The sequence below is a fragment of the Staurois parvus genome, unplaced genomic scaffold (genome assembly GCF_062004578.1).
Source record: "Staurois parvus isolate SC_StPar_1 unplaced genomic scaffold, SC_StPar_1.0 ptg000186l, whole genome shotgun sequence".
Taxonomy (NCBI): Eukaryota; Metazoa; Chordata; class Amphibia; order Anura; family Ranidae; genus Staurois; species Staurois parvus.
This window is the reverse complement of record NW_028317982.1, coordinates 3,644,233-3,655,048: the sequence shown is the minus strand read 5'-3', so window position 1 is coordinate 3,655,048 and position 10,816 is coordinate 3,644,233. Positions and strand designations below refer to the sequence as shown.

Here is a 10,816-nt window from a genome sequence, read left to right as displayed (position 1 = left end):
ATTTATTTTTCTATTTTTTGCACTTTACATGTGGCAAACTGTTTAGTAACCTTGATTTACCTTTTTTGGCAGCGTGGTCTATATACACTTTTATTGAGTAGGGTATTTACTGTACCTCAGTTCCTGTTAGTTTTTTTTGGATCATTTTGGAGTAATTGTATGCTTGTATTTTAAGTCATGCTTTTTAATGTGTATAATACAGTGAATTTTATGTTTTATAAAGATGTGTGTTCTCCCATTTGAAGCCAATGAAGTCCGGTCCTCTTAATGCTGGGTCTGAGATATTCAACCCACATTATTTGCTTATATTTTCGAATGTGGCTTTTGAAAGTCAAAACCTTTTTTTCCTACATACATGCAAACACACATTTATTTACTGAGTCCTCTTCCCTTCCTTATCCCAGATTTTATTTCTATTTGACCAAGGAAAAAGAGTCAAGATAATGTCTTGTTATACAGGTAGAATACATTTAGCTATCTTTTGTTAGACATGGATACTTCCAATTGTGAACTGCATACTTTGTTGAGTTTAGTTTGGCATGTCCAGCTTATATATGTTTGCTAGAATTAAAGGAGTGCATTATTGACTGTTGCAACATTAAATTGTGTAGTTGGTGCCATAGCACCAGCGTTACAGCACAAACACAGATTTTGAGTGGATTGTTTTTCTAGCATGGAACAAGTAAACCTAACAGTATCTTGGAACATACTTATTAATCATGGCAATAGGACATTCCTCTGGATGGAAAGGTTAGCTGAAGACTAACCCGGAAACCATGAGGAGATACATTTGTTTCCAGAAGTTAATGATTACTGGGCATGGTCAAAATATTTGCATTGCATCTGCTGGTGTAAAGTCACATCTACAGTATTTGGCTGAACTTGTCACTCCCATTTTATGCAGCTTCCAAGGTAGTAACGTGGGTAAAATAAATTCAACATAAAATTGCTAAACCAGATCTTGTGTAGTCATTATAAGTGAACAATTCTTCTGCTCCCTCAAAGTTTCTGAAGATGTACATGGTATCTTCCTTGGTCAAAGATTTAGGGAAAGTTCAAAGGGGCTCCTTGTCTCGTTTTGTAGAATTTTAGAAAATGTCAACTATTTTTATAGTGAGGGAAACCTTAGCAGTTTTTCAGGTGGGAAATCTGGAGTCTACTTTTAAAAGCAGCTGCAGTAGAAAGAAAATGATATTAACCATGCTTCATACAACAAATATTACCAAGTACCATATTACACAACTAGAATCAGAAGGACCATCAAGAACTTGGACCTTGAAGTCTGATCTTAGCCCTTGCTAATCAGACCTGATGAAGAACCTCATGAGATGAACTGTCAGTATTACATTGCATAACGGAGCTCCATGTAATTGGGAAATGGCTATAAAATAAATTGTTTTATATTGTTTATGCACTGTTAATGATTTATCGTTATAAAATATACAGTCCAGCCAATATTTCTTAGAATAGTATTCAGGGATGTGTTTAATGATTAATACTTGTTTCGAGTGTTTTTGGCTCAAGTAGTCATTTTCTCTGTAACATCTGGCAAACAACGTAAGGACAAATAGCAAAATGAAAGAGGCAAATGGAGCCAGCCAGCAGGTGGGTACAATATCTATCGATGAACATTTATAGTTGTAGAAATCCAATTTTTGGTATACTAATCGTTAAAGTATTTTTATTTTGGGTGAATAGGAAATGTTGCAATGTTCTTGTTTATTTTGATGGTTGGGATGTTTGTATTGGAGTAAATCCATTTGACTAGCTCATGCTCGAACATTTTATTAAGTACTTTTGTCATAATCCTAGTACATAATGAATATGTATAGTAACATTCCTTTTTTTGGCTGCATCCATCATGTTGCCATTGTAAAATACAGTTGCTAATATATATATATATATATATATATATATATGTACACATATAGAGAGAGAGAGAGACTTATTATTTGCCACTTTAGCCTTGCAGCACAAGGGTCCTAGGTTTGCATGGAGATTGCATGTTCTCCCTCTCTCTCTCTGCTTGCATGGATTTCCTCTGGGTTTCCTCCTAAACTCCAAAAACATACTGGTATGTTAATTGACTCCTGTCTATGTCATCCTTTCTTTGTGTATGTATACATGGCAGATAGGGTTCTTGGATTGTAAGCTCCTTGAAGGCAGGGGCTAATGTTACTGTACAATATATAAAGAGCTGTATAAATTATTGGCACTATATAAATTCCTGTAATAAATAAATATATTAACTATACTAAAATATAATGTTGTACACAATAAATACATGTAAACATGCAAATAATACATGACTAATGAGATCCACTCCTAGAAAAAAGAATTTAACTACATAGTAACTGCAAAATGTTAAAGGATAAAAAATAATAAGGTTAGCGAGATTTGGTATCAGTAGCTATGATATATATATATATATATATATATATAAAAAAAAAAAAAAATATATATATATATATATAGTGACAGTAGGCAGGTGAAATCACCTGGTTGCGTCCTGGATGGACCATACATTTGTCCAAGGTTTAGGCTCTATGTGGATTTGTTCCACTAGGGGGAAGTGCTGAGCCCTTCAGCAGTGAGGTAATGAGCCCCGCTGAAGGTAGTGGGCTCATTAGGGCCTCTATAAAACTTCCCAGCCTGCTTAGAGAGTTGCTCCATCCTGGAACCAGATCTGTGCCTGAACCGACTGGGGAGCAACATACTTATTTGAGTGCAGTGAGACAAAGGCCTGTGTGGCTAGCCTCCAACTGACAGGGACTGGGTGTAGCATAAGGCTGTACCTAGTGGATAGCTAGGGAAGCTACTGTATATAGTGAGTGGCCAAGTTGGCAAGGATTTTATTTCATGTTTCTTTTTGGTTTGATGTTTTCTTGTAAATAGTGTAAATAAACCGCACCTTTTTGTTTTCACCTACACTGCTGTTTTGCTGTTTTTTTTTTTTTGTGTTGTGAACTCACCCAGGGGGTCACACTCACCCACTGCCGAGCAAACATCGTTACAATATATATATATATATATGGATAAGTATGTAGTTTTAGAGTAAAGTTGTTTCTCAAAATTGTATTGTCTTCTGAGTCGAAAGAGGCTCAGGAGAAGTATGGACCAGAGATCAAGCATTGAGGAAGGGAATATGCATGCGAATTAACGTAGGAAACAATGTTTTTTATTTTTCATTTTGGATAGCGTGGGAGGGTTATAACCCCTTTCATTTTTTTTCTTCCATCTGTGCCCCTTTGGGGGGGGGGGTGTTCCCTTCACTTCCTGTCCCATAGCCAAAACTGGAAATTATAGAAAGTCCTTCCAAAGTTAGAGAATGTCTGATTTTCATTACATACAACAGAACTAGTGTGCCCATTAAAGATTTCCCATCTATTCTGGTGGTGACAACCCTAAATTGAGATTTTCTAAACAGGAGAAAAAGAGAGGGTGGATCTTCCACTTTCCACTATCCAAAACAAGAAAAAAAAAGTTTTGCCTTTTTACTATTTTAAAGTATTTATATGCTGTATGTCACTGCAAAGACTGTAACTGGGTAAACAGTTAGGACAGGGCATGTAAGATTGATTCATAACAAGCAAAGAATGGAATCAATATTGTATATTTTCACTGGACCTTTTTAAGTTGTGTGCACAGTATATACCTTGGAAGACTGAAGCTATGTGTAGTTTCCAAGTAAATGGAACATTAACCTATGGCTAAAGACCTGGTGTAAGAGGGAAGGATTTGGGTTTCTAGAGCACTGGGCTGACATTTCATTGGGGTACAACCTATACGCTAGAGATGGTTTGCACTTAAATGGAAGGGGGTCTGCTGTGCTAGGGGAGAGGTTTATGGGGAGGCTGGAGGAGTATGTAAACTAGGATCGAGGGGGGAGGATGAATTAGATTATAATGGGGTAGACAGATCAGACAGGGGTCAGTCCCTATTGGTGGGTGGAATGGGGGGAGGGCTATGGCAGATAAGAAGGTTCCTATGTTACAAACAACCAGTGGAATTGGTACCATTTGTACGAAAATAAAAAATATGCAAAATACGTGTGCACAAGGTGTCAATGACTTAAAGTGTTTGTTCACCAATGTCAGAAGTCTGCCAAGCAAAATAGGTGAGTTGGAAATTGGTGCATGAACAAAACTAGGATTTAAACGGTATTGCTGAATCTTGGTTTCATTCTTCACATGACTGGGCCATTAATATTTCTAGCTATGTTCTCTTTCAAAGAGACAGGGTAAATAGGAAAGGTGGTGCTGTCTCTCTCTGTGAGAAGTGATTTCAGAGCAAAAGTGAAAGAGGACCTAGCTGATGGAGAGTTTGATGAGGCTGAAGCATTATGGGTGGAACTGCGCATGGGGGTGCGTACTAAAAAGGTAATCATTGGAGTTTGTTACAGGCCTCCCAGTGTTAATAAGGAGGTGGAGACTCAGCTCCTTGCACAGATCGAAAGGACTGCAAGGGCTGGGACAGTGATAATAATGGGGGATTTTAACTACCTGGAAATTGACTGGAGTAATGGTACTGCAGGAACAAAAATGGTACTGAAGGGCAAAAATGTTTAAACCTACTACAGGACAATTTTATGGTACAGTTCATAGAGGCCCCAACTAGGAATGATGCTCTGCTGGACCTGGTAATCTCAAACCATGCAGAGCTTATTCCGAATGTCCATATAAAAGAACATCTGGGTAGCAGTGACCATAACATGATTTCATTTATTGTTAGCTGTAAACAGCGAGCACATACAGGAAAAATAAAAATGCTTAGTTTTAAGAGAGCTAATTTTCCAAGGCTGAGAGCTGCTCTCCAAGAAGTGTACACTGTTGTGGTCACTTGGATTGCTGTATTCACAGAGTGACGCACTATCACCTATCTTGCACAGTGTTCATATTTTTTCACTATATGAATTTTGCACAAATTTTGATTTATATGGGAAAGGGTATGATATTTATATTGTATTTATTTAGGTAATGCACTATCTGGGTTTTTCTTTTTTTGAGGTAATTTCTGTCCTTTTTGAGAGCCAGTGGAGGGGCTCAGCACCAAGGGATCTGATAAGATGGATTGTGGACACTAAGTTTTGTTGGAGTGACTTTATTTACATGTTTTTTTTATATAAGTGACTTGCAGTATAAATATTTTTTGGGATTGGACATATATCTTTGGATTTTTTTTTTATACACATTTTGGAATATTTGGGTTCATTTTAGGTTTTATGTGTGTAGGGTTATCTATTTACTTAACAATTAGATTTTCGTGTGTTGATTTGCACTTTCAAGGGTGAAAGTTTACCTGTTATGTGAAAGATTATTAGGGTTAGTTCAGTGTTAGTTGGCACCGTATTTATAGTCTTAATAGATTAGTTGTTGCTTAAAATATTTTTTACAGCAAGAACTAGACAGCATGGATTCATGAAAGACAGAAGTTGTCAAACAAATCTGATTTCTTTTTATGAGGAGGTGAGCAAAACCTTGGACAGAGGGGTGGCTGTGGACGTGGTATACTTGGACAGAGGGGTGGCGGTGGACGTGGTATACTTGGATTTTGCAAAAGCCTTTGACACAGTTTCCCACACACAGCTAATGTGTAAGGTAAAGTCTACGGGCTTGGAAAAACCTGTATGTAAATGGATAGAAAAATGGCTAAAAGATTGTATTCAGAGAGTAGTGATTAATGATTCATACGCTGAATGGTCTAGGGTTGTTAGTGGTGTACCCCAAGGTTCAGTGTTGCTTTATATTTATAAACGATATAGGTTCTGGGATTACAAATCCCATTTCAGTCTTTGCAGATGACACCAAGCTGTGCAGTGGAATAACGTCCTTACAGGATGTCTCCAACTTACAAGCCGACCTCAATGCACTGTTTAATTGGGCAACTATGTGGCAAATGAGGTTTAATGTTGATAAATGTAAGGTTCTGCACTTGGGGGCTAAGAGTATGCATGCATTGTACATACTGGGGGGGGGGGTACAACTGGGGGAATCAATGGTGGAGAAGGATCTGGGGGTTCTGGGAGATCACAAGCTTAATAATGGCATGGAATGCCAAGCTGCGGCTTCTAAAGTGAGCAAAATCCTCTCTTGTATTAAAAGAGGTATAGACTCCAGAGAGAGAGATATCATATTACCCCGGTACAAATCATTAGTAACACCTCATCTGGAATATGCAGTTCAGGTTTGGGCACCAATTCACAAAAAGAACATTGGGGAGCTGGATATAGTACAGAGAAGGGCAACCAAACTAATACGAGGCATGGAGGAGATCAGCTATGAGGAAAGATTAGAGGAACTGAATTTATTCTCTCTTGAGAAGAGGAGATTAAGAGGGATATGATCTCCATGTATAAATACATCAGTGGTTCATATAGTGAACTCGGTGTAGAGCTATTCACCCTGAGGTCATCACAGAGGACAAGGGGGCACTCTTTACGTGTGGAGAAAGAAATGTAATCTCCAAACACGGAAAGGTTTCTTCACAGTAAGAGCTGTAAAAATGTGGAATAGACTCCCTCAAGAGTTGGTTATGGCCAGCTCAGTGGATTACTTTAATAAAGGCCTGGATTCTTTATTGGATACACAGAATATAACTGGATACTTACATTTATAGGTACGGTTGATCCAGGGAATATCCTATTGCTTATTATGGGATCAGGAAGGAATTTCTTCCCCTGCAGGAGCAAATTTGATCATGCTTTGCTGGGGTTTTTTGCCTTCCTGTGGATCAACTGTGGGTGTAGGATTATAACTTTTAAATTTTTTTACATTTTTTTTTAATGGTTGAACTGGATGGACTTTTTTCTTTTTTCAGCCAGACTAACTATGTAACTATATGTAACCTACTATAGCAATGAAAGATTAAAGTGGGAAGGTGGACCCAGATCCAAACATATGGAAAAATATGATCACAACAACGGAAATAGTCGGGAATAGGCAAAAGAGCCCAATACATGCTTTAAAGCTGATCTCCAGGTAGATATAGAAGACACAAATTAATGCAGCATTGTATTTATTAATACACCATTAAAGCCCAACTGCGATGAAATAAAACATTATTTGAAGGGTTAATTGCTTGTTTATGCCTAGGGGAACAATAACAGAAAATTTACTTACCCAATCCTTCGCTCCTTCCCGCAGATAGACCGATCTCTGCAGCTCCTGCACCCCCTGCGCTCTAGCGGTCTAGTGTCCTGATATCAAGACCAGAGCAAGGCCCATAGCCCTGCTATGGACACAAGGATGGCACGGGACAGTCTTCTGCCAGATTGTGGGGGAGTGGGAGATCAGGTAAGTAAAAGTATTTTCTCCTTTCTCCTGGATAGAACAAGATATTAATTCTTGCAGTGTGGGCACAGCCCCACATCATGGACATGTGCCCCCCATGTGATTGAGTAAGGGGTACAAATGAAAAAAATGTACAATGTAAATAAACACACAGACCCTGCTGAAAAAGAATCTTATTAAAAAAAAAAAAACGTCCTAGAAAATGGCATGACCATTTTGGTCAATGATGTCACCCAGGATAGCCATTTGCTGGTTTATAATGTGAAACAAGTTGACAGATGGGCCAGGAAACTTATAGTGGCAGTACATATAATGCAGCAAATGAATCACCTTCGGTTGCAGCAGCAATGAGAAGTTTGGGTGGGTGAATAGGGTAAATCTGGCCATTTAGTACACCCATTTGATGAAACTGGAACAGCTCAGGTCAAACTCTCCATTGACCTAAACCTGAAACTGATTCTTAATGGTGAGTTGATTAAAATGGAAATAAGGGGATTTACAATCAGATTCTTTTTTTCAAGCTGTTATAAAAGCCTTACAGTGGTGGAATTTCATTGGTTCTTATGATAACTATCATCAAGGTAAGACTTTGCAGGGGGCATTGATCCCTGCGCCAGAAAAATTCCTCTAGGTTGGGCCAGAGGATCTGGGTGCAGATACCCCTCAGTTTAAAGCAGCCTTTCTCAACCTTTTCAATGCAGAGGAGACCTTGATATAACTTTACAGTCTCAGGGAACCCCTGCTAAAAATGACTGTATCTACAACTCGTGATACATTAGTGTGATGGTCAGTTGAAAGAATGCTCCTCACACTTGTGGTCATTGAGAAGAAGTACCCTCTTACAGAATGCTAAAAAGATCAATGGTGTCATTGGGAACTTATCTGAGAGGGCAACATTGCTCCTTGCTCAAGGAACCCCTAGTAACCTTTGGAAGAACCCTCGGGTTCCAAGGAACCCTGGTTTAAAGCATTACTTCACTTTCTCAATCAACATTGCCTAGCATTAGTAAATAGTTAGAAAGGTATATTATATTTACTTGTTTCAGACTTTTTTTTCTTACCTTTTTTTGTCAGTTACTTCCTGGCAAATTAAGTCATACAACCCAGCAGTCTTCAGGAGGTGTGGAGGGGTTTTCCCAGCTAAGCACACCCATGTGTTTACAGTTCAGATTTGTGATCACAGCACCTGACTAAGGGAAGTCTTTCAGCATTCCTGCGTTACTTGTGTTTTTCAGTGTGGAAAATGAAGGTAACTGCAGATAGTGTGAATGAGCTCTAATTCTTGCAGTAAAACCCAAACCTGTGCTCTTCGTCTCCAGTACGTTTTGGCTTAGCCTTGCACATTAAATTTGTCCTGCTGTCTCCTAATTTTACATTACTATATCATCTGCTGTCTATTAATTTCTGTAATAAAAATGGCTGACTCTTTGAGGAGAATTGACTAAAACTGAAACAAACAGAAACAAAAGCCGCTGTGCATGACAACCTACCAGCTTCTAGCTTTAATTTTCAATGCTTAAAGGCTACGTTCTCTCTTTACAGAAAATATCCTATGTAGTAAAGGGGCCCCACTAGATATTAAGAAACTGTTCAGCATTGTAATATATGATTAAAGTAGTTGTACACCTCTGAAATGAAAAGCAAAGCATATCCCTTCATAGTGTGTACTTGCCTCAATCCAAAGCACCTAGTGTGAATCCTGTCTGCTCATTCTTCCTCTGGGGATCCTAAGAAATATCTTGGCTCCCCCTTCAGCACACAGCGGGTTATTGACCGCCCCAGCTGTGCATGTTTCCATATGGTACTGTGTAGAGGTGTGGGGGGGTGGGTGTCCATTCCCTCCAGGTCTCAGATTACACTCAGCTCTATGCTGTGCAGCACGTGACATCAGATCTCCAATCCCTTCCATCTGGAAGCTCAGAAATATCCTTTGATGTGTGAACTTTGAATTGCTGTAGATATAAGGGAACGTCAGATAAATTGGCACAGCCTATGTTGGAGGATTTATTTCATCTCTGTGTATCACATGAGGCTAATCATTTCACTGGGTGCTATCTTTTTTTTTCTTTTTCATTGTCATACCTGTTGGTAGGCCCCCCTTAAAGCTTGGCTAAAAAACTCTTGTTATTGGACAATTCTACACTGCTTTATCTTCCGTAGTATCGTAATTCTTATAGTAAAACACCTACCTGTAATCTTTCTCTAACACGTTTCATCCAATTCTCAGTCATTAAAACTGGCCTGCTACTGGCCAGTTTAACACTGCTGTATTATCTGTGGTCTCCTATTTCTTAATGACAGCTTGAAAAAATTTGCCCCGAGTAGAAAGAACTATTGGATACTTTGTATCTGCCTTGTCTAACTGGCCTATTAGGTCTTGTTTACACTTGCTTTAAAATGTGGTATTGGACACACTTTTTTTTAGAGCACTCTGAATGCTAATCAAAGCGCCTGTCACAAAATAAAGTGGTAAACATCCACTCATGTTTACACGTTGCTTTTGCTTTACTTTGCTTCAAAAATTACACCCTTTGTTGCTTTCTTGGTACTTCAAAGGCTCCATAGAAGTCAATGACAAAGCTTGCTAACAGCACCTGCAGCTTTTGAAAGGCTTTTATTCAGCTTTAGCTTTGCTTTGTTATGGAGGTATTGCAGGTATGAGATCTCCCATTGAGAAACCAACAAGCGGACCAGAAAGACGGTCTGGTGCAGACGTCACATCTGGTGTGCAGCGAGGAGCAGCAGGAAGGTGAGCAGGTTCCGAACTGGAGCAGAGCAACTTGTAGATGGCACATGTGGTGTGCAACATGGGAATGCTATAGTGGAAGGTGAGTGAGACCAGAGAGACAGGACTAAGCGGCACAGGATAAGCAGAGCTGGGGGACCAGAGTAGAAGATATAGTACTAGCAATATCATATATGGTGCGCAGCATGGGAACAATATAGTAGGACATGAGCAGGGACCAGAGAGGGAGAAGGATCAGCAAACCAGAGAATCAACAGAGCTAGGAGTTACTACTGAGCAGGGGATCAGGAGAGCTGAGGGTTACTACTGAGTGTGGGATCAGCAAAGCTAGGGGTACTACTGAGGAGGGGATCTGCTGAATGAGGGTACCAATGAGCTGGGGATTTGCTTAGTGAGGGTACTATTGAGCTGGGGTTCTACTGGGCCCATTTAAAACAAATTGAAAATCCACACACACAGGGTATTTGCCAAGCTTCAGTAAAGCTTCAAAAAAGCACCAATGAAGCATCATTGATGCATCATGGAAGTATCACTGAAGCATCAGCGAAGCATCAAAAACACATCAAAAAAGCATGTTGAAGCGGTAGGGGTTTTAATGTGAGTTAAAGTCGACGCAAGTGTAAATGAACACTTACTGTTTAATGACCAGAATGTCTTGCTGTTAAAGCTACCTGAAAAAATAGCTTTTTTTCAATCTGAAAAGAATTGCTGCTACTGTATGTAAGCCAAGCTAATTGTAAGAGAAAAAAGTAATTCCACAGCCAAATATGTGCTGCCAGTG

General features: G+C 39.2%; 1 protein-coding gene across 1 annotated transcript in view; it reads left to right on the top strand.

Moving 5' to 3' along the window:
• The first annotated feature begins 1,575 nt into the window (after window positions 1–1,575).
• The window catches only part of SLC2A9 (solute carrier family 2 member 9), a 424,638-nt gene continuing 415,397 nt past the window's right edge, over window positions 1,576–10,816 (top strand). The window contains exon 1 of the mRNA XM_089677407.1: window positions 1,576–1,605. Coding sequence (XP_089533533.1) covers window positions 1,576–1,605 — 30 coding nt within the window. The remainder of the gene's footprint in view (window positions 1,606–10,816) is intronic.